At 43.6% G+C, this 24,295-nt stretch overlaps 3 protein-coding genes across 13 annotated transcripts in view; 2 read left to right on the forward strand and 1 right to left on the reverse strand.

Moving 5' to 3' along the window:
- Positions 1 to 385: 385 nt before the first annotated feature.
- epoa (erythropoietin a) lies at positions 386 to 14,046 on the forward strand. The gene is made up of 5 exons (XM_014207097.3): positions 386 to 659; positions 11,180 to 11,310; positions 11,494 to 11,580; positions 11,779 to 11,943; positions 13,036 to 14,046. The coding sequence occupies exons 1-5, from the start codon at positions 638 to 640 to the stop codon at positions 13,189 to 13,191; spliced, it is 561 nt and encodes a 186-aa protein (XP_014062572.1). The 5' UTR covers positions 386 to 637; the 3' UTR covers positions 13,192 to 14,046.
- Positions 14,047 to 15,255: 1,209 nt separating this feature from the next.
- Positions 15,256 to 17,113, reverse strand: pop7 (POP7 homolog, ribonuclease P/MRP subunit). The gene is made up of 2 exons (XM_014206985.3): positions 16,947 to 17,113; positions 15,256 to 16,663 (listed from the first exon to the last, which is right to left on the reverse strand). The coding sequence occupies exon 2, from the start codon at positions 16,618 to 16,620 to the stop codon at positions 16,153 to 16,155; it is 468 nt and encodes a 155-aa protein (XP_014062460.1). The 5' UTR covers positions 16,621 to 16,663; positions 16,947 to 17,113; the 3' UTR covers positions 15,256 to 16,152.
- Positions 17,114 to 17,321: 208 nt separating this feature from the next.
- The window catches only part of LOC106608817 (GRB10-interacting GYF protein 1), a 48,157-nt gene continuing 41,183 nt past the window's right edge, over positions 17,322 to 24,295 (forward strand). For 10 of the 11 annotated variants that reach the window (XM_082977479.1, XM_045721737.2, XM_014206983.3 and 7 more), the window contains exon 1: positions 17,322 to 17,904. The gene's annotated coding sequence lies outside the window, so the exon portion shown is untranslated. The remainder of the gene's footprint in view (positions 17,905 to 24,295) is intronic. The other variant, XM_045721738.2, reaches the window with a different exon arrangement.

The following is a 24,295-nucleotide window of genomic DNA, read 5'->3' on the forward strand; positions in this document are numbered from 1 at the left end:
GACAATCAAATAAAAAAGTGGACCCATAACAGCGGAGGTCGTTCAGATAGTCATCACAGGACAATGCAACTTTATTTTCATTGTCATCAATAACAAAAATCTAACAGGTCAGTTGTAGAAACAACTACCGGATAAGTGCAAACAAATCCTGCGACAAATCCATAAAAGAGCTTCGGTTGCAATTAATGGTGTATATAGACGAAACAGCGAGGATCCTGTGAGGGACTATGCGGATTCCGATATGGAGTTACCACCCAGTGAGTAACTAGTAGTCCTAATGCTTTCGTTTTTTTTCTCCTGGGGTTAAATATTTTCATGGTTTGGCAAAGGACGCCCTGAGTTGATGGTTTATTGCTCTTGTCTGTGTTGGTGCGTAAAGAGTGTGTGCGCATCCCTATCGGCTGTATCGTCTTATCACATTGCGGAGGGGAGGTAATTAAACGTTTTAGCAGGTTACCAAAATCAGCAATGCAAACTAAACTCTCCACATTCAGCGTCTGGAGAATGCGGACAAGTGCTCTCTGGGCATGGTTGGGATTAAATGGACGGATGTCATTTGCAATACCTGTTGTGGAGTGTGTAAACATATTTTATCATTTCGCGCGATGTGTTTAAACGATGCCGCACTGCTTTGCAAATGTTCCACAATTCAAGTAGAGGTAAGACCGTTTTATAATTACTTGGTATATTATAACCGAAATAAGATATTATATCCACATTTTCGGAATAATAATTAGCTATATAGCCCAAGTAATGTGGAAGTGTTTTGTGAGCGTTTCAATGTCCACATGATGTGAGCAGTGAGCTAGTGCAAGTTAATTACAGTAAAAGTAGTTTATTTTCACATAGAGGTTTTGACACAGCGAAGAGCTCAACTGAGCTAGCCTACATGCGTAAAGTCTCCGAATTATTAGCCTAATGAGGCGAAGCATGGAGGAGATTTATCCCCGCGGTTCCAGCTCAGTGGAGAGAATTACGCACGGGTCTCCCTGAGCCACACACGTTTCAGTATTGGATTTGAAGCTGCATGCTGGTACAATTACCATGTTTCACTTGATTGGGGATCACTAAGAAAATAATTTGGAAAAAATGTCTAATTCCAATACATATTTAAATAACGAAGCATTTGATTATTACATTGTCTTAACCTTAGAGTATTATTTGACTTCCAGCATTTAAGTAATAGCTTCTTCAATATACTGTAGAGTACCAGTCAAATCTTGGGACACACCTACTCATTCCAGGGTTTTCATTTATTTTTACTATTTTCTACATTGTAGAATAATAGTGAAACACATCGAAACTATTAAATAACACAGAATCATGTAGTAACCAAAAAAGTGTTAAACAAATCCAATTATATTTTATATTTCAGATTCTTCAAAGTAGCCACCCTTTGCCTTGATGACAGTTTTGCACACTCTTGGCATTCTCTCAACCAGCTTCACCTGGAATACTTTTCCAACAGTCTTGAAGGAGTTCCCACATATTCTGAGCACTTGTTGGCTGCTTTTCCTTCACTCTGCGGTCCAACTCATCCCAAACCATCTCAATTCGGTTGAGGTCGGGTGATTGTGGAGGCCAGGTCATCTGATGCAGCACTCCACCACTCTCCTTCTTGGTCAAATAGCCCTTACACAGTGTAGAAAATAGTAAAAATAAAAACTATTAAATGTGCCCAAACTTTTGACTGGTAATGTAAGTGACAAAAATAATATTGTCCAACCCACTGGGTATCTCACCGAACCTCATAGGCTATGCCATGTCTTGAAATATGCAGCTAGACAGATAAAAAGTACATTTTGTTGTAAAACTTGTAAAACTTCTGACAGCCAGCATTCTAACTCTGTCCATGACTTTTGGACTTTATAGCACTCTAAGGCATTAATTATTGAGTCATTGTTAGTTTTACACTTAAGACATGACTCTGCTAGTGTGCTGTAGAATTTGTGAAATATGTCAATTGTATGATACATTAGTTTCTACTGGATAAAAAATGTTGCTAACTGTAATTTTGCTCCAATAGTTTAGAAATAGATTTGAAGAGATTGTCAGTTGGATAGGTTCTCTGCAAGCTTTTGTAAATCTTACCAATCATATGAGTATCCGTTTCTGACTTCTGTCGTGGGAAATCATTGTGTTTCCTATTACCATATACTTTATGGTTTCTGTGCCTTTAGTTTTCCAGGCCAATTTATCTGTGAATTATGAAAAGCTATCCAAGGATTGTTCCATAGGGGTGTGCTTTTTAGGGAGTGATATTGGTTCTTGTAGAATCCATTTAACTTCTTTCCATTTATAGTGTTCTTAACAATGAGGTCGTTAATGTTCTTAGCTCCATCCTTTGAAAACAGACACGTGAACGTATTTTGGGGATGAGCATGGCATCTTCAATATGTACCCATTGTTCCTCTTTAGTGCATTTAACTATATGTTGCAAGTAAAAGCCTTGGGTAGCGAGTTGATACAATTCCAAGACTACAAAGTTAAAACCACCCTCAGATTTCGGGGCATGTAAAACTTTCCTATTTATTCCATGAGTTTTATTTTCCCATATGAAGTATGTTATGGCCTAGTATACTTTTTTAAAGAATGTCTTCGGTGGAGTAATTGGTATTTCCGAAAATAAATATAAAAACTTTGGGAGCCACGCCATTCCAAAGAGGTTTATTCTACCTGTAAGGTTTATGCTGAGATTCTTCCATTTAGATCTGCTTTCATGTTGTTGAGTAACAGGATTAGGCTATCTTTATAGATTTGTTGTTTGTTGTCACTTATCAAGCATCCTATTTCATATTTTTTGTGGTCCACTTAAGGGATTGCTGTAGCTCATGAGTTATTATTTTTCTTTTCCTATATCCTGAGATTTTTTAAATATTTTTAACAAGGGGGCATTACGTTTTCAATATTAGTCACGTGTATCAGGAGATCGTCATGAATATAAACAAAAATAAGTATATAGAATAGTTTGTATTCATGTTTACCAATACTGATACCTGTTACGTTTCGGTCCTGTCTAATTATTTCTGCATGCGGTTCAATTGCCAGTGCGAACAGGAGGGGGGAGAGGGGACATCCCTGTCTCATGGCCCTTTCTAAAGCAATTTTATTAGATAATGTATTATTTCAGATGGAAAGTTGAATGCTTCCAAAGTTTTGAATAGAAAAGAGCCACTCAAGATGATCAAATTCATATGTGAGTACTTTTTTACCCTTCACCATACCATGAGTACCAACCAACTCAGTAGACTTGTGGTTACAGTGTCCTCTCTGAGATTGGAAAGTTGAGCTGATGGATTGGGGGTAAGGCCCTGCCCTGCGATATACTGACGTCCTGTCCAGTGGGTGTGCTTGTAAATCAAGATGCCTCACGCTAACAGGAGAGTGAGGCTCCTGTCCTATGTGCCGTTCTGGCTCTGACAAGGCTATTTACTTTAAATAAGGAAATGGATGTGTTTCCTGTTAGTTAACTGTAGCATGACTCTGCAATGTTGAGGCAGCGAGGAAGTCATGCTTCTAGTTAATGCTGATTAATGTTAGAATGCGATGACTTTACATTTCTCAAAGGATCATTTAGCAGAAAATTGATTTCCACAGAGGAAGTTCAGGATTCCACCCTTTGACTTTGCATTACATTGGGATTCCTCACAGGAAATTATGCCATATCAGTGTGACCTGCTTGCTGATTACTCAAAAATGTTCACATTCATTTAGAATTTAAAAAAAGCATTTTAGTCATTTTGCAAATGCTCTTATCCAAAGCGACTTACAGTTAGTGCATTCATCTTAGTCTAAGAGAAAAGGCTGCCAGTGTAGTTTGTTGTTATGCATAATTTCTCTGTCACTCTTCCCAATTGGATTGAAGTGCTGAGTTCACCTTGAGAATAAACCAAAGTCATGTAGAAGTCATTTGAATGATTAAACGTCAAGCGTTGATTGAATTTGGAATAAAATTCCTCTCATAAGAGGGCATCAGTGACAGCTAGGTGACCTTTGGGAGATTAATCTGCCACACTTTAAGTCTGGTGCTTGCCAAGCTGCATAATCAGTGCACAGCACAGAACTAGACCATAGAAAGGCAAAAAATAGAAGTCAAATCTTGGCATTTGGTGCTTTTGGCACTGGTCCTGTTACCTTTACATTTGTCCAACTTCCTGGACTCAGAGTCCCTGTGCTCAGCTCGTGGCTGGCAGACATGCAGCGTAGACTATTGGTCAGTATTGCAGAGTCACCCAGTGATGGAGTCTGAGAGTGAGTGAGTAAGTGAGTGCACACTCTCCTTCACCTTCACACGTAGGCCATGGCAAAGTTCACTCTGTCAACTTGTTGTACAGAGTGATAGAAGGGTGTGGTATTTAGACATACCGCCCTAAATGAGGTCAGTTATGAGGTCAGTTATGCTGCTTTCACCCACAACCTCTCAGAATGGAATGAGGTGTAAGGTTATAGTGCAATTAATACGTTACTTTGTCCTGTCATTACATTGTGCCACTACTCCCTAAGAACCTGGAAGGGGTTAAACATATGTGTATACTGCATAGGTTTATCTATGAACTTCCCACACAGAGACAACCCCGCACACACACACACACACACACTACTGCTGCTGGCTTAAATGCTTATCAGTCCAAAAACATGTTCACGTCCGCACATCAATAGAACAGGGGTCTTCAACCTTTTCTTGCCCAGGGACCCCCATCATATGTCAGCAAAAGTTTGTCATTATGTTGACCTACCCACATTTTAATTGGAAGAGGAAGTGGACTCAGAGCTGCGTAGCTATGTCACAATGGATCGCAGGACTATCGTCTCTGTGGCTTTGGACATTGGACTGAATAAAGGTTTAGTTTCTCATCTCCACAGGGCCAGTGTGAGGTTCCAGTAGGTGGTGAGGGGGTGGATGGAGTCAAATGGAGAGCCGACGCAGATAAGCCAGTGCTTATAGCTGGCTCAATTCTGGCACATTGGGACAACACAGACAGACAATATAAAGAGGTTCTTTGAGAAGCCCCCAGGGTTGGTAGCCTACGAGGCGGACGTGGTCTGGTGCTGTACACCCAAACACATCCTATGTGTCAGGGTGAAGTATTCTATGTATCAGGGTGAAGTATTCTATGTATCAGGGTGAAGTATTCTATGTATCAGGGTGAAGTATCCTATGTGTCAGGGTGAAGTATCCTATGTGTCAGGGTGAAGTATCCTATGTGTCAGGGTGAAGCATCCTACGTGTCAGGGTGAAGTATCCTACGTGTCAGGGTGAAGTATCCTACGTGTCAGGGTGAAGTATCCTACGTGTCAGGGTGAAATATTCTACGTGTCAGGGTGAAATATCCTACGTGTCAGGGTGAAGCATCCTACGTGTCAGGGTGAAGCATCCAACGTGTCAAGGTGAAGCATCCTATGTGTCAGGGTGAAGCATCCTACGTGTCAGGGTGAAGTATCCTACGTGTCAGGGTGAAGTATCCTACGTGTCAGGGTGAAGTATCCTACGTGTCAGGGTGAAGTATCCTGCGTGTCAGGGTGAAGTATCCTACGTGTCAGGGTGAAGCATCCTACGTGTCAGGGTGAAGCATCCTACGTGTCAGGGTGAAGCATCCTACGTGTCAGGGTGAAGTATCCTACGTGTCAGGGTGAAGTATCCTACGTGTCAGGGTGAAGTATCCTACGTGTCAGGGTGAAGTATCCTACGTGTCAGGGTGAAGTATCCTACGTGTCAGGGTGAAGTATCCTACGTGTCAGGGTGAAGTATCCTATGTGTCAGGTTGCAAGAGGGGGTAGAAGGTTACCTCTGTGAATCCCTGTCTCTTAATTCAAAGGGGCTCCAGCCGTCCCACAGCCAAAATTGAGTAAATATGAATCAATAAAAAAACATCAATGGTCTACGCTGCACATCATCTGGTGGAACGCAGGTCACTTATACTCATTCATTGTTCAAAACAGATATCTTGCTTGATAAGTCAACTCTCTATGTATAAACCGCCTAAACCCAAATAATTGGCCACAACAAACCACAACAAAATCGTTCCTGGGAAACAGATGTGGAGGCTTCCAGTGTCTGACCTGGCACGAGGCAGCCTTGGAGGGCTGTCTGTAATCTGTAGCATCTCACTGCGTCACACAGTCAGGCTGCAGTGAAAGAGCTCATTCAGCGGGATGCCCAAATGACCTGCAGCAGAGTGGAACAACTCCATTGAACTGTCAGTGTAACCCATAGGGGTTACCACTATTGATATGGAACAGTTTGCACTAGGAGAAGTGCCCTGCAGACTGAATGTATGAAAAGGCCTGCTGAGCCCATTTTTACCGGGCTGTCACTAGAAATACCACACGTCTCCCACACTCTAAGAACACGCGTGACCCCATTATGCGTGAAGTTCAGTAATACATAGAACGCAGATTTCCACAAAAGCACTGTTATGTGCTGTGCACAGTAGCATGGTGCTGCCTGATTGACATGGACCCTAATGGAAGGCGAGCCACTCCGTGTGTGTCCAGGGCCACATCTCATGTTCTGGATGACGGATCACAAACAAGCAAGACCCATTGCGTTGCTTGCAAGTCAGGTGTACCAAGTAACTCCCAATTCAAAGCGTTATTCTTCTACAGTGTGAATGAAATAAACTGAATGGAACAGTAGTAGTTTGTCTGGAGAAGCAAGCTGTGTCGAGCATAGCCACAGTACAGCGTCCAGTCTGTGACGCAGCATTACGGACAGAGCAGGAAGGAACCGTTCAGATGTCAAAGGATTCCGTTGACTGAGGACTAACCTGTGTGACTGGTTCGTGTGTTCTTCATAGGTTCAGAGATTCAGAGGGGTTCGCAAAGGACTAGGGGATGGGCTCAAAATGTGGGGCAAGGAGATGGAGGAGGGGATGCCACAGACGATGGGAGACAGGGAAAATGACTTGACTTGGGATAAAGGGAAGTAGACAGAATTATGAGAGATGAATAGAGCCAGAGTGGGCTGGGTATAGAGAGGATGACACTCACATGCATAGGCTAGCATAGCTCCAAGTCAGTGGCATTTCTTTAATGATAATGTAGTTTAAACTGTAGCGGTGAATGGGTAAAATCACTGGGGAAGCCAAGCCAGAAAAAAACGCCATATTACAAGATACATGTTGTGATAATTACGTTGTTTGTTCTATAACCTGCTAGTTCATATGCCTTCCGACCGTGATATATAGGCCTAAAGGCCGAGACAATACGAATACACAGTGGCAGAATAAATTAAACCACACCTTTGTTTCATCACAAAACTGGAGAGCAACCTCTGTCAGCCGAAGTCCACAACGCATATTGCATGTAACAAACAGTTAAGATACATGACCTACAGCATGGTCAAGCAAGTTAATGTTTCCGACATTTCCGAACCACTAAACAACTATTGATTTAGAACCACGGAGAGTTACCGCAAGTCGCAAAGCAAACAGGAGCCGCCTCCACTATTCCGGCACCATTTCAACTTCAGAATTTCAACATCATCAAATCACCAATGCTTAGTCTAATACAGTGACAACTAAAATATATATATATATATATATATATATATATATATATAAAATATTTAGTCCAATCAACATAAGCTAAATATAATCTGGCTGTCCATGGTTCTGATTTGTGTTTGTGTGTGTGCGCGTTTGTGCAAGTAGAAAAAAACATGTTGACTCACCCTACTTGCAGAGAAACGCCAATGCCATCCTCCTCTCTTTCATGTTGACGAAATGGTCTATCACTCTGTCATACAGTACACGCTTTTATTTTTTGTTGTCCTAGGCTACCTGGCTAAAATGCTTGCTCGCTAGCCTAACTTCCTTTCATGGGCAACATCAGCTTCTCCCATTATTCTCTGCAGATCCTCTCAAGCTCTGTCAGGTTGGATGGGGAGCGTCGCTGCACAGCTATTTTCAGGTCTATCCATAGATGTTCGATCGGGTTCAACTCCGGGCTCTGGCTGGTCCACTCAAGGACATTCAGAGACTTGTCCTGAAGCCACTCCTGCATTGTCTTGGCTTAGGGTCGTTGTCCTGTTGGAAGGTGAACCTTCGTCCCAGTCTGAGGTCCTGAACGCTCTGGAGCAGGTTTTCATCAAGGATCTCTCTGTACTTTCTTCATTCATCTTTCCCTCGATCCTGACTAGTCTCCCAGTCCCTGCCACTGGAAACATCCCCACAGCATGATGCTTCCACCACATGCTTTACCCTTGGGATGGTACCTGGTTTCACGTCCTCCAGACGTGACGCTTGGCATTCAGGCCAAAGAGTTCAATCTTGGTTTTATCAGACCAGAGAATATTGTTTCTCATGGTCTGAGAGTCTTTAGGTGCCTTTTGGCAAACTCTAAGTGGGCTGTCATGTGCCTTTTACTGAGGAGTGGCTTTCGTCTGGCCACTCTACCATAAAGGCCTGATTGGTGGAGTGCTGCAGAGATGGTTGTCCTTCTGGAATGTTCTCTCATCTCCACAGAGGAACTCTGGAGCTCTGTCAGAGTGACCATCGGGTTCTTGGTCACCTCCCTGACCAAGGCCCTTCTCCCCCGATTGCTCAGTTTGGCTGGACGGCCAGCTCTAGGAAGAGTCTTGGTGGTTTCAAACTTCTTCCATTTAAGAATGAAGGCGGCCACTGTGTTCTTGGGGACTGTCAATGCTGCAGACATTTTTTGGTACCCTTCTCCCGATCTGTTCCTCGACACAATCCTGTCTCAAAGCTCTACAGACAATTCCTTGAACCTCATGGCTTGGTTTTTGTTCTGACATGCACCGTCAACCAACTGTGGGATCTTATATAGACAGGTTTGTGCCTTTCCAAATCATGTCCAATCAATTAAATTTACCACAGGTGGATTTCAATCAAGTTGTAGAAACATCTCAAGGATGATCAATGGAAACAGGATGCACCTGAGCTGAATTTCAAGTCTCATAGCAAAGGGTCTGAATATTATGGAAATAGGGTATTTCTGTTTTTTATTTTTAAAACATTTGCAGAAATGTGTAAAAACGTGTTTTCGCTTGGTCAGTATGGGGTGTTGTGTATAGATTGATGGGGGGAAAAAATATTTCATACATTTAGAATAAGGCTGTAATGTAACAAAATGTGGAAAAAGTCAAGGGGTCTGAATACTTTCCGATTGCACTGTACATCTAGTGTCACGTCCTGGCCAGTATAAGGGTTAATTGGTATTGTAGTTTGGTCAGGACGTGGCAGAGGGTATTTGTTTTATGTGGTTCGGGGTGGTGTTTTTGGAAAAAGGGTGTTTGATTTAGTATTTCCGGGTTTGTGGGTTATGATCTTTGTTTACGTATTTCTATGTTTATCTAGTTAGTTGTATGTCTATGTTTGGTTAATTGGGGTGGACTTCCAATTGAAGGCAGCTGTGTGGTGTTGCCTTTGATTGGAAGTCCTATATTAGTTGGGTGTGTTTGTTTGTTTAATTGTGGGAGATTGTTCTGTGTTTAGCCTTGTGCCTTGCCAGACTGTCGGTATATCGTTCGTTCGCTTGTTTTGTTATTTTTGTACGTTCATTTCGGGAAGTTAATAAATGTTCAAAATGAACAAACACACCCAACTAATATAGGACTTCCAATCAAAGGCAACACCACACAGCTGCCTTCAATTGGAAGTCCACCCCAATTAACCAAACATAGACATACAACTAACTAGATAAACATAGAAATACGTAAACAAAGATCATAACCCACAAACCCGGAAATACTAAATCAAACACCCTTTTTCCAAAAACACCACCCCGAACCACATAAAACAAATACCCTCTGCCACGTCCTGACCAAACTACAATACCAATTAACCCTTATACTGGCCAGGACGTGACATCTAGCTACATATTGAACGTCCATCCTCTCAGTCCAGGGGCACAATGTTGAGACATTCCTCTTCATGAATTCATATTTATGGTTGGATCAGAATCACCGTTATAATCATTGGCCAGTACGGAGAATTGAGAAAAACCACAAGTCCAAATCCCTATCTCCTTCCATGGCTAATTTAGGAAATGGCCAATTTTAGCTAGCTAGCTAGCCACCGTTTTGCTCGCTTGGATGATTTCTCCAGTGAGATACATTCAGCCTCTTGCGAATTGAAGGAAAATCATGAAAACACAGAGACAAAAGATAAATTATTTTACATGTTTTTGTATTTTTTTTCTTGGTCCGTTTTTTGGGGGAAGCCTGGCTTCCCTTGGCATCCATGAATACACGCCACTGAGTTTAAATGCCAAGTCACAGCCTCCCGAGTGGCACTGCGCTTGAGGCGTCAGTAGAGACACGGATTTGATCCCAGGCTGTGTCACAGCCGGCCGTGACCGGGAGACCCATGAGGCGGCGCACAATTGGCTGAGCATCGTCCGGGTTGGGGGAGGGTTTGGCCAGCCGGGATTTCCTTGTCCCATCGCGGTTTAGCGACGTCTTGTGGCAGGCCGGGCGCCTGCAAGCTGAATTCGGTCGCCAGCTAGACGGTGTTTCCTCCGACACACTGGTGCGGCTGGCTTCCGGGTTAAGCGAGCAGTGTTTCCAGAAGCAGTGTGGCTGGGCAAGGTTGTGTTTCAGAGGACGCATGGCTCTCGACCTTCGCCCCTCCAGAGTCCGTAGGGGAGTTGCAGCGACGGGACAAGACTGTAAACACCAATTGGATGTAACGAAAATGGGGAGAAAAATGGGAAAAAGTAAAAAATACAAATAAATAAAAAATGCCTAGCTACAGCTATTAATTATATACATAAAGAAAGAAAAAGTGTCATTCTTTGCACCAGTACAAGTAGTTGGAGCTCCTTGTGTAAGGATACGACATCCCGAGTCCCGCTTGTGGCCAATACTTGTGCCAGTTCAGAATTGCATTTGACCCACCAAGTTTATACAGACCCATGCAGTCTATACCTAGTTAGTCGCCCAAGCTCAAATCCACCCTTAGCCCCTACCCCTTCGATAACGTTTGCCCTATTGTGTATGGGTGTTACGCTACATATTGTTTATAATTGGTTATGGGTGGTAATGGTACGGAGTGTTGAGAGTGTGTTTGCTGAAGCCCCTGTGTGTGTGTGTGTGTGTGTGTGTGTGTGTGTGTGTGTGTGTGTGTGTGTGTGTGTGTGTGTGTGTGTGTGTGTGTGTGTGTGTGTGTGTGTGTGTGTGTGTGTGTGTGTGTGTGTGTGTGTGTGTGTGTGTGTGTAGGACTCTTTACCTTTCTGCTGATGCTGTTGGAGTGGACCAAACCAGGGATATCTAGCCCCCTGCGTCCGATCTGTGACCTGAGGGTCCTAAAACACTTCATTGAAGAGGCCAGAGATGCTGAGGCAGCCATGGTGAGACACATACCACATCCACGTCTGATCTGGTCTCTTGAGGGCCATGAGCTGGTGCTATTTACAGAGATAGTCACATTTCATCTCACATTTCTCCATCTGTCTTCTAATCTATCCATGTTTCCTTGCCCTGTTTCTCTTCTCCATCCATCCATCCACCCCCCCCCCCGATCCCTCTCTCAGCTGGCATGTAAAGAAGGACGTGGTCTTCCAGAGCCTGTCACTGTTCCCCAAACCAAAGTAGACATCAATGTCTGGGAGAGGAAAAATGTGAGTAACAACAGTCTCACCCTCTCGCTCTCTAAGAATCAATCTGCCTAAGAATGTGCTGTACCGTTATCAAACCAGCAATATATCCTGTCATCCCATTGTAGAGTCATAGAAAGAGAGAGTTTGGCCATTGAGGTTTCAACCTAAATCACATGGCTCTGGTCAACTGGTGAACTATGTCTGTGTGTGATTCTGTAGGCACTGGAGCAAGCTCAGGAGGTTCAGTCTGGCCTGTGGCTGTTAAACCAGGCCATCGGCTCGCTACGAACCTCCGTCACCAACACAGCGCTGCACAGCCACATAGACAACAGCCTCAGAAACATCTTCAGCATCGGACAGGTGCTGCGCAGCCTCAACATCCAGGTGAGCTAGGTCACAGAGGTCAGGGTTCAAAGGGCAAAGGTCAATGGCAGAGTGAGGTTGTGGCATGAGGACAGAGTGGTGAATATTGAGGTAAAATAACTGTCAGGCAAACAGGTGAACAGGTAATCAATCAATCAGTGCTGTAATTCCCACCATTTCATTGTAGTTATTATTGAATGACGTATCAAAGTTGCTATTGGAGACAAGAATAGGAATGTTCGCTATCTTAAGTTCACTTAGGGCCCTGTCCAGGCAGATGCATTCCTACAGACACGCAAGGTTTAACCTGAGTGACTCAGTTACTACTATTTCCTCACTGTAGAGCTTGCTAGTGGAGGGAAGGGGGGAAGAGGGGAAGAGGGGAAGGGGGGGCTGTATGGTTGTGTCATACGGACAGTAAAGAACTGTCATGTCTGAGAAATTCTAAGAAATCCCTCGCCAGTGGGGCTGGTTCTTAGATAGTAGCAGAAATTACAACAACCACAATCGCTTCCACCAGTGAGGTCACTGACAGGCAGGCAGAGTTCACTGGGTACACGCCGAGGCCATGGAAAGACAAACGGAGCTCCAGTCACTCCATCTGTACGTTCAGGCTCAAGGGCCACTGAGAGGTTTCTTAGTAGAGACATCAAACAAACATCGCCCAGAGCTTGTACCCTGGTGAAATAGACCTACTGCTGATATGCACTATCAGGGTTAGGTAGTAATGGCTTCCATGTAACAGGGATTATGAAGTAACTATAAAAATGATGGTAATCAGACCCCTGCTTACGGAATCGTCCGGATCTTCGTGTCAAATTACATTTTAGATTAGTCAACTCATCTCCAGCCTGTTCACTTCCCAAGTACTAGCACATGGGTATTCAACTCTTACCCTACAAGGTCCAGAGCCTGCTGTTTTTCTGTTGTACCCGATAATGATTTACACCCACCTGGTATCCCAAGTCTGAATCAGTGCCTGATTAGAAGGGAACAATTTTAAAAAGCGGTGGAACTTGCTTCGAGGTCCAGAGTTGAGTTTGAGGGCACTAGGATAACATGAAGATTTCTCTTGGATCCTTCACATCGCTGTGTTTTTTTTCTTCCTGTCAGGAGTACACCCCTCCAGCAGGGGGAGTGGCTGGAGGTGAGGAGACATGGCGGGTGTCGTCTGCTTCAGAGCTCCTCCAGGTCCACGTTAACTTCCTGCGAGGCAAGGTGCACCTCTTGCTGTCCAACGCGCCCATCTGCAACCAGGGTAGCAGCTGATTGGGGCTCCCCGAGGCAGGGCTGAACTGATTGGAGCTCCCTCTGGCAGGGGGGCGGGCTCTTACACTATTGACCCTGCTTGTTGCCAGGTAGAAGTCTAAAAGAGGAGAGTGTGTGGACCAGATCCTCACAGGAGAGAATGAAGCGATGTGGACAGAATGGTTCCTATTGGACCTTCAAAAGAACAAGAGCAGGTAGCACCTTGTGAATATTGACATGAGGGAGGAATGTGGTGAAGTCACCAACGAATGGGGCCCATATAATGCACTGCTCTACGGCTCTTCAGTACTGTGTGTGTGTGTGTGTGTGTGTGTGTGTGTGTGTGTGTGTGTGTGCGCTTGCCTGTGTGTTTTAGCATGAGTGTGTGCCTGTGTGTTTTAGCATGGACTGTGAGTTCTCATTGCCAAGCACTGGATAATCCACGTGGATTGCACCCGATGACACCTTGTTGGAGTTGTTCTGCACTGTACCTGACTGACAGCATTGACAGCCTGTCAAAGTCCAGGAGGAGGAGGCCTAGCCTATACCACAAACTCTTCAAGCCTCACCGCCCGCCTCATTCTTAACACACAACACTTTTCCAACTGCTGTTTGTTAGTGTCCTTAAATGAATTTTATATTGCTTTTGTAATTACTTATAGCTCTACATTTAAGCTCGACTCACTGTCATGGCGAAAGTATTCTGAGGGATATAGTGTAACTGGGAACTAGAGACTGCAGTTGGGCTCCAGTGGTTAATCATTATCACTATATAACGCCACTGAACCAAGTTGTAAAGATATTTGTATACGTCAATATCCAACTGTTCACTATTGTCTGTTACCCTTCATAGAATAAATGATCTGTGTGTTTGTATGTGCTGTATGAATGTGCGAGAAAATATCTGTGTGAATGACAGTTTTATACAACTCTTATAAGCCTATTGAACGGACTAGAGGTGGGAGAGACAGAAGCGGAGGTTCTGTCGGGTTGAAGGAGGAAACGATTGAGAGGAAGAAAGGGCTTACGTGAGAACTCTGAAGCTATGCTCTGATTATCAGCGTGTCTGGCTTTATGCAGACCGGTGCTCAACTACGGCTTTGACGCAGATACCAAGACTGCCAGGAAAATCTTGATTGGTTCTTATGATGAACATCCTGCATGCCTGTTTTGTCTCTCTTTCTCCTTCATTCAACCAGCAGCCAATCAACCCGAATCCTGGGAACCTTTTGGAGTCGCTGACGTTGTGGGTGCTTTCACTTTTGGGATTAGATTTGTTCTCCTGTGTTGTTTTGCTTCTCGTTTGAACGTCTTACAGTCACAGTGCAGTTGTTTGAACGGATGTTTTGTACATGTTTTGTCCTGTTTGTTTCAGTTGTTTTGCCCCCTCTATCATAGTGCCATTTGGTATTTAAATAGAAAATATTATTATTTAATTTTAAAAAAGGATGGATGAAAAAAAGGCAAGAGGAAGTTTGTTTGTCTGTGTGATAATTGCGTCACTTTTGTTGTCCTGTCTCCTGTAGATATATCTGTGGTTTGGAAAGAACGCCGTGGGTAACTTTATTTGGATAGTCCATCTGTATATGCTCTACAGACTATCAGTAACATTTCAACTAACTATCTCTTAACCCTAGCTCTAACCCTTAACTCTTATCCTAACCCTAAACTTAACCATTACCCATATTCTAAACCTAACCTAAGCAAGCAGTTGCTTATCAACATATAAACTGAGTGTAAAAAAAAAAGAAGTAAAGAACACCTTCTTAATATGCAGGTAGCCTGGTGGTTAGAGCGTTGGACTAGTAACCGAAAGGTTGCCAGATCGAATCCCCGAGCTGACAAGGTAAAAATCTGTCGTCCTGCTCCTGAACAAGACAGTTAACCCACTGTTCCTAGGCTGTCATTGAAAATAATAATTTGTTCTTAATTGCCTTGTTAAATAAAGGTAAAAAAATATATGAGTAGTGTAAGCAGTGCATGAAAGAAGCATTTGAATGCCACCTAGTGGCGATTCACTGTTACTAACTGCAAAAATGACAGATGATTGTCAGTTTTACACTTGTTTCATAAAAAAAACATCTGTACTTTTCCTATTTTATTACACATGTACAATAAATAATTTATATACATTCAAATACTGAAGCTCAAAACATCAATTTGTATGACGTAAAAAAACTAACATTTACTGACTTGACAGAGTTTGAATGTCGATGTGTGGCATTGGTAGGTAAATTGCATAATTGCACATGTAGTTGGTAAACTTAAATCTGACCAGCAAATTACAAAAAAATATTACTTAATTCCCATGGTCAACTAATATTCAGTGTTTATACTGAAAAAATCTACAATGTTTTATGTAAGCTTTAAATCCACATCCTTTTCAGAGCATGTATTCCCATGTGGAAAAGGAGTATTGTAGCTTGCATGAGTTAGGCTGCGTTTACAAAAGGTAGCCCAACGCTGATATTCTTTTCCTACTAATTGGTCTTTAGACCAATCAGATCAGTTCTGAAAAGAGCTGATGTGAAAAGATCTGATGTGATTGGTCAAAAGACCCATTAGTGGAAAAAAAATATCAGAATTGGGCTGCCTGTGTAAATGCAGCCTTAGTGTGGTCTGTCCCATTTCCTATGGGAGTTTTTTTTTATTTTCCCCCAGACAGTGAGGGATTGGAAATGATGGCATGAAACATCACATCTTGATACTAACAAATACACTGCTCTGACTGACATGCATAACAAAATGACAAAGCTGAGAAAGAGCTTCCAAAAGCTCTGAAATCAGCTCAGTTCATAGACACTTCTCATTATTCCCCACATCTGGATAACAGCCACCGCAGAGGGTTAGGATAGCCGGCGGGATTAACCAGGTGAGATACCCCCGGTATGACTAGCCTCCACCATTACTATATTACAGACACCATGACAATGGAAGTAGCTAGCCATATCCGAGCTAGGATTGATGGTGATGCGTCTTGGGTCACTGTGGGTCTGGGTAGAACACTTTGATATGAATAGCCGAATTATTCCGAGTGCGTGTCATGGGTTCCCCCGCCTCGTCCGGGTCCTCAGGCTCCAGATCGTCCACCAGCTCCACTGTAGACGTGTTGGCCGCCAGCTGTAGTGCCCCCTGGCTGCTGGCCTGGAGCTGCAGGGCGATGTTGATGGCCCTGTTGATGGCCAGGCCCAGACCATGGACGCAGATCTCCCTGTGGCCTCCTCCCTCCAGCAGCTTCTGGCAGCGGGCCAGCTGGGCCCGGAAGTCTGTCTTCATGTTGACGTACACGTCGTTGCGGCGCTTGGGCAGCTTCCTGGGGAGACGCTTGCGGAGGGTGTACTCCACAGGGTCCATCTCCACCCCTGTGCCGCTGCCGTCGGCTGGGGGCATGATGATGCCTGGGGTTGTCTGGGGAATGGAGGCAGAGATAGGGCTGTGTGGTTCTGTCATCACGATTGAGTCAGTCGGAAACAGGGAAGGATGGAATGGAGCACTGCAGTAATAGGAGGCAAAAACAACAGGAAAGGAAATGTCAATGACAAGAACGGAAGATCAACACAATCATCTTTCAGACAGCAAATATAATGCTTAGCCAATATACTGAAGGTTCTGAAATACTCAAATACCAGGGAGGTCGACTGGTAGCTAGCTAACGTTATCTAGATTGGAACGTAATGTAATTTAACCGTCACACACTCTGTGCTAAAATCTGTCACTCCAAACAAATGTAGTTAACGTTATGACAAAATAAGAACGTGAAAGCAATCAGACTGTACCTCCAACCACGGTTTGCAACCAAATTATTCAAATTTTGTCTCTATCGTGCTGGGGAACTCACAACCTGAGAGGTTTGTGAACTTCTGGAAACACAGAGGTGCCCCGGAAGTAATCAATACCAAAACGTTTTCCTCCATCAGTCAATATTATGAAAAGACATATCAAATACAGTGCTGCGCCACCCTCTGATTACTGGATAAATAAAAACGTATATTTGCAGTCTGACCAGTGCTACTTTTTAAATATAATGGTTAAATTGAATAGCCGCGATAATAGTATATGGGGCGTATTCATTACGGAAACCGTTTACTGTGTAGAAACAAAACGGAAACAAAGCACAAACCGGACGAACTGATTTTGACCAATATAAACTGTCGTTTTGTCCGTTTGGGGTAAACGGGTTGCAACATACTCTGCATAATGATTACACCACTGTTGTTAAAACGCCCACCCCCTGTAAACAACCCAAGTGAAGTGCAGTGTTGACGTATGTGGCTCGATTACGGACATACCACGACAACCTCTTGCGAGCACGCTGAAATGCATTAGATTCAGCCTAATTGCAAATAATTATATTATTCTAAGTCATACATGCTGTGCAAGCGTGGAATGGTTGGTCTGAAAATAGCATAACGAGCTAACATTAGCGAACAACTCGTAACACAAGTCAATGTTACGTCACGTGGTGTGAGTAGGGCGGCCATCTTTCTCTGAAAACACAAACAACAAGAGTAAGGAGCAGACTTCTCGACTAGACATCAACACGCAGCGACCGTAGGAGAGCGGGTAAATAAATCAAACATATTGAACACGACTTCATGAGAGTATCAGTACCATTCTGTTGGAGGAGGATGTTTACAGAAAGAGAAAGGAAACCAATGCATATGAGTTAAAACCGAAGATTGTACACAACAAAACGTATTTAAAAAAAAAAAAAAACACGACATTAACTCAAAGGTAAGCTATGGTTCCTTGAGCATTTGGGAATGGTTGACACTGTCGTCTATAACGTTACATAGCTAGCAAATCACTTTAATCTGAGAGAGGCCCATACAAACGCGAGTCAGGTGCCTAAATGCTCTAATGAAATGATTGGTGTTTCAGAAGATGGGGCTCTGAGCGAGCCGTAGAACGACGGTATTATTGGTTACCATTTGTGTTTTATTGGTTTGTTTTGCTCGGGTTGTGGAAGGCCATAGTAAGCAGCGGGGTAGAGTTGTAGGGGCGGCCGGTCGACAAGCGAAGGGAGTGGGTTGAATCACACTAGCGGACACTCCGCCCCCTTCGCCATATCTTGTGTCATTTGAACCTTGAATGTAAACCGAATGCCTTACACGGCCAGATACTCATTGTTAATGTTATGCCATCGAAATATGATTAACTGGGTAAATAATTGTTCATTGATAAGCTACAATTTGAATACAATTATTTCACATTTTAGCTAAAGCAATTGTCCCGTGCCTTTTTCTGAGAGGTTTTTGATGCTCGAGTCTTGTCCGCGTTGCTTACTAACGTTACATGGCCCAATGGTGGCTGCTACTACATTCCAGACAAGCAAGATTCGGAAGTAAATCAATGAATTGCCGCAATGGTTTACGGAAAACTATGTATCAGTTATCTGGCATTAAAGACCGAAACACATACATAGTATGTATGACTTTATTTTGCTGAAAATAACATTTATCCTACCTACTCTACATTACTAGCTAGCTGTAGTTCCTAAACCGAGCCATCATACACCGGTGTTTACTGTCATTACAGCTTGCTAATATTATAGATACACAAGACGAGGCGTGTGTGACGTGACCACGCCCCGAGTAGGGTACAGCCGTAGGGTACTTCCTTACTCCCATGTAATTAGCCAAACTTTTGGTGGCATCCTAAGCAAACTGACTTTTTTGTTGTTGTTGTCGTTTCAATAAAGGTTTTCAGCAGCCTCACAAGTCGTTATCAACATACTTGGCTGTCGCAACAACAAATTATTTGCATTATATTTATTTTGCCAATCTAATTTGTTACCGGGCCTGCTGACACTGACTGTAAAGCTGACCCATCATACTTTCACTGTTTGTTTACCCCTTACTTTTTGCCGGTTAGCTGGCTGGCTAGCGAGAAGTTAATCTCGATCTAATTTGTTAGTATTAGATATGTTGCATAACTACTTCCAGTCTTTGCCTGCTCTTGAATGGTCAAGGTATTTTTAAAATTTGAGTGGACCACTGAGTGCTGAAGCACGTAGTGCATAAAGTCATCTGTCCTCTGTTGCAACACTCACTATCGAGTTCCAAACTGCGTCTGGGAGCAACGTCAGCACAACAACTGTTCGTCATGAGCTTCATGAAATAGGTTTCCATGGCCGAGCAGTCACACACAAGCAAGCCTAAGATCATCATGCGCAATGCCAAGTGTCAGCTGGAGGGGAGTGGTTAGAGCATTGGGCCAGTAACCAAAAGGTTGCTTGATCAAATCCCGAGTTTACAGGGTAAAAATCTGTCATTCTGCCCATGAACAAGGCTGTTAACCCACGGTTCCCTGGTAGGCCATCATTGGAAATAAGAATTTGTTCTTACCAGACTTGCCTAGTTAAATAAAGGATACATTTAACAACAAAAAACAAAGCTTGTAGCCATTGGACTCAGGAGCAGTGGAAACGTGTTCTCTAGAGTGATGAATCACGCTTCACCATCTGGCAGTCCAACAGACAAATCTGGCCAGGAGAACGTTACCTTGATGAATTTATAGTACCAACTGTGAAGTTTGGCAGAGGAGGAATATGGTCTGGGGCTGTTTTTCGTGGTTTTGCCCCATTAGTTCCATTGAAGGGAAATCTTAACCCTACAGCGTACAATGACATTCTAGACGATTCTGTGCATCCAACTTTGTGGCAACAGTTTGGGGAAGGCCCTTTCTTGTTTCAGCATGATAATTGCCCCCATGCACAAAGCGAGGTCCATACAGAAATGGTTTGTCAAGATTGCGGTGGAAGAACTTCACTGGCCTGCACAGAGCCCTGACCTCAACCCCATCAAACACCTTTGGGATGAATTGGAACTCTGACTGTGAGCCAGGCCTAATTGCCCAACATCTGTGCCCCAGCTCACTAATGCTCTTGTGGCTGAATGGAAGCAAGTCCTCGCAGTATTGTTCCAACTTCTAGTAGAAAGCCTTCCCAGAAGAGTGGAGACTGTTGTAGTAGCAAAGGGGGGCCAGAATATGCAGTGCATTTGGAAAGTATTCAGACCCCTTCCCTTTTTTCATTTTGTTTCGTTCCAGCCTTATTCTAAAATTGATGAGAAATGGTTTATTTAATCAATCTACACACATGTATAAATGTATTAAAATAAAATAAAAAGATACATTTTTTTACATAAGTATTCAGACCCTTTGCTATGAGACTCGAAATTGAGCTAACGTGCATTCTGTTTCCATTGATCATCCTTGAGATGTTTCTACAACTTGGAGTCCACCTATGGTCAATTCAATTGATTGGGGTTGAAAGAATTGTCCGTAGAGCTCCGAGACAGGATTGTGTCGAGGCACAGATCTGGAGAAGTGTACCAAAAAATGTCTGCAACATTGAAGGTCCCCATGAACACTGTGGCCTCCATCATTCTTAAATGGAAGAAGTTTGGAGCCACCAAGACTCTTCCTAGACCTGGTCGCCCGGCCAAACTGAGCAATCCGGGGAGTAGGGCCTTGGTCAGGGAGGTGACCAAGAACCTGATGATCACTCTGTTAGAGCTCCAGAGTTCCTATGTGGAGATGGGAGAACCTTCCAGAAGGACAACCATCTCTGCAGCACTCCACCAATCAGGCCTTTATGGTAGAGTGGCCAGACGGAAGCCACTCCTCAGTAAATGGCACATGACAGCCCACTTGGAGTTTGCCAAAAGGCACCTAAAGACTCTGAGACAATGAGAAACAATATTCTCTGTTCTGATGAATCCAAGATTGAACTCTATGGCCTGAATGCCAAGCATCACATCTGGAGGAAACATGGCACCATTCCTACGGTGAAGCATGGTGGTGGCAGCATCATGCTTTGGGGGTGTTTTTCAGCATCAGGGACTGGGAGGCCAGTCAGGATCGAGAGAAAGATGAACAGAGCAAAGTACAGAGAGTGCAAAGTACAGAGATCCTTGATGAAAACCTGCTCAGGACCTCAGACTGGGACGAAGGTTCACCTTCCAACAGGACAATGACCCTAAGCACACAGTAAGAGAACGCAGGAGTGGCTTCGGGACAAGTCTCAATGTCCTTGAGTGGCACAGCCAGATCCCGGACTTCAACCCGATCGAACATATTTTTTGTGTGTACTTTCCCCCCCAATTTCGTGATATCCAATTGGTAGTCTTGTCCCATCACTGCAACTCCCCTACGGACTCGAGAGGCAAAGGTCGGGAGCCATGCATCCACTGAAACACGACCCTGCCAAGCTGCAATGCTTCTTGACACACTGCTCGCTTAACCCGGAGGCCAGGGGCACGAATGAGTCGGAGGAAACACTGTAGAACTGTTGACCTTGTCAGAGTGCATGCGCCTGGCCCGCCACAGGTGTTGCTAGAGCGCGATGGGACAAGGACATCCCTGGCAGCCAAACCCTCCCCCAACCCGGATGATGCTGGGCCAATTGTTCACCGCCTCGTGGGTCTTCCGTTCGCTGATGGCTGTGACACAACCTGACAGAGCTTTAGAGGATCTGCAGAGAAGAATGGGAGAAACTGCCCAAATACAGGTGTGCCAAGCTTGTAGCATCATACCCAAGAAGACTCGAGGCTGTAATCGCTGCCAAAAGTGCTTCAACAAAGTACTAAGTAAAAGGTCTGAACAGTTTTTGCTTTGTCATTATGGGGTGTTGTGTGTAGATTGAGGAGAGGGGGAAAACACTATTTTAATCCATTTTAGAATACGGCTGTAACGTAACAAAATTCTGAAAGTCAAGGAGTCTGAATACTTTCCGAATGAACTGTATGTGGTAGTAGAGTAGTGTCCTGAGGGCACACACTTAATGTGTTTTGAAAAGTGTTAGATTTTTTAATGTCATGTAATATTTTAAATTGTATATAACTGACTTAATGTTGCTGGACCCTAGGAAGAGTATCTTCTGCATTGGAATAAGCTGATGGGAATCCTTGACAAATACAACCAAAAAATATTCAAATGAATATCTCAAAAGTACCCTTGTTGATTTAGTTAATTTTAACACATGGTTTGGCACAATATACTCTACAAGTACATCACATTTCTAGAGTGGGCTCTCTGCTAATTTTGAAGTTATGAGCAACACCAACACAGTGAGTGGGAATATGGATTCAAAGGGAACTCTGCTGATGATTGGCTTCATGTGCTTTCCTAAAGGACGGCTGTGATTGGTTAATGACGTATAATGGCAATATCTATGTATAAAATGGGTCATCTTCCCAAGTACCAGAGATCCCACTCAGGAAAGCTGACTTGGTTGAAGAGGTATATTGTTCCAAACAAAATATTAAAAAGGTTACTTTTGAGATGTTAATATTTTTAATGTTGAATAAATCAATGTGAACATTTTTTACTTCAGAATCTAGACATACTCTATATTTTAGAGCACACTAAAAATATTATAATGACAGCAAGCTGTTTGTATCATGGGGTCTTACTGGAGGCATGTGGGTCTAAAAAGGGCCTAAACTATTATTGGGCTATCCTGGTGTGGAATTGCCTGTTTTCCATAATCATATTTCAACTTTAAGTAGGATTTTCTTTTTTGTCTGCTTCATTCTGCTTATTGTTAATGTTGTTTTGTATAGGTAGGGGCCTTTTTCCTGTGTCAACACCCTTTTTATAGATGAATTATGTAGGGATGTAAGATTCACCGATATGAATCAGTTCCCGCTCAAGTGTTGTGTTTTGTTTTATTCCGTAAATACCTCATCTGTTGTGACTGAGTTGACACGTCCTCTCCTTCAGTTCAGTAGCCTATCCTATGGAACTTTTATGCATGTGACTGCGTATGACTCTCAGAATAACAACTGTGCGCACAGTGCGGGAGATGGGTCTACCTATCGTTGGCACGAGCAGCTCTATCTCTGTTCTAATAGGCTATTTGTACGTCTGCATGGCACCTTCAGCATTCTGATGCTTGTAAAATGGCGTTCACAATGTCAAATCATAGGTTTTATTAATTTGCTTGTCTCTCAACTAATTGTTACCAAATGTGCTGTAGAATTATTCTAATATTTTTTTAGCGGAGTTTTGTAGCCTACCGGAGTGGACGCAACTCGTATCCAGCTGCCGATTGGTGTTTTCAATCGTTCAGATTTAGATTGTTCATCATAAGAAATACTTTCGGGTGGGTTTTGCTTTAAACAGTCATTTTAATTTTTTGGGAGAAAAAAAATTACCCCCCTTTTCTCCCCAATTTCGTTGTATCCAATTGGTAGTAGTTACAGTCTTGTCTCATCGCAGCAACTCCCGTACGGATTCGGGAGAGGTGAAGGTCGAGAGCCATGCGTCCTCCGAAACACAACCCAACCTAGCTGCACTGCTTCTTGACACAACACACATCCAACCCAGAAGCCAGCCGCACCAATGTGTCTGAGGACACACCGTACACCTAGCGACCTGGTCAGCGTGCACTGCGCCCGGCCCGCCACAGGAGTCGCTAGTGCGTGATGAGACAAGGATATCCCTGCCGGCCAAACCCTCCCTAACCCGGACAACGCTGGGCCGATTGTGCGCCGCCCCATGGGTCTCCCGCTCGTGGCCAGCTGCGACAGAGCCTGGGCTCGAACCCAGAATCTCTGGTGGCACAGCTAACACTGTGATGCAGTGCCTTAGACCACTGCGCCACCCGGGAGGCCGTATTTGGTCACTTTTACATGAACCGGGTCATTTCATAAATGACTGCAATCTTCTTTTTTTTTGAGCCAGAGAAACTCAGTAAAATTACAAACGATTTTAACCATTTGCTTTTGAGGCGGCGGTAAAATCCAAAGCTGCGTTATATTAATTGGCTAAATGCCATGCTAATTTCTAAATATAAATATTGTCATAGTACTAGCTCACAACATTTTTATCTGCGAAAATGACAAAGTTAATCAGTGGTTGATGGTGATTTCAGATAAAAAGTGGGGGGACAAAAAGCGTAAACTGCCCCCACACCTAATCTGATAGTGGGGTGGTAGCTGCTCTGTCTGCCCTATGGCTCAGGTCCCTACATACATGCACACTAACAACTTCTCTAAACTGAGTGGCTATTTATCTCAGACAGATCCAGCTTAAAGAGGCCCAGCTCCTGAGCTCTCGTCAGCAGCAGACACTATTTTAAAATGGAAAATGTTAGTGCATCGAGCCGAATTGCATTCAT

The sequence above is a fragment of the Salmo salar genome, chromosome 07, assembly GCF_965601325.2.
Source record: "Salmo salar chromosome 07, fSalSal1, whole genome shotgun sequence".
Taxonomy (NCBI): Eukaryota; Metazoa; Chordata; class Actinopteri; order Salmoniformes; family Salmonidae; genus Salmo; species Salmo salar.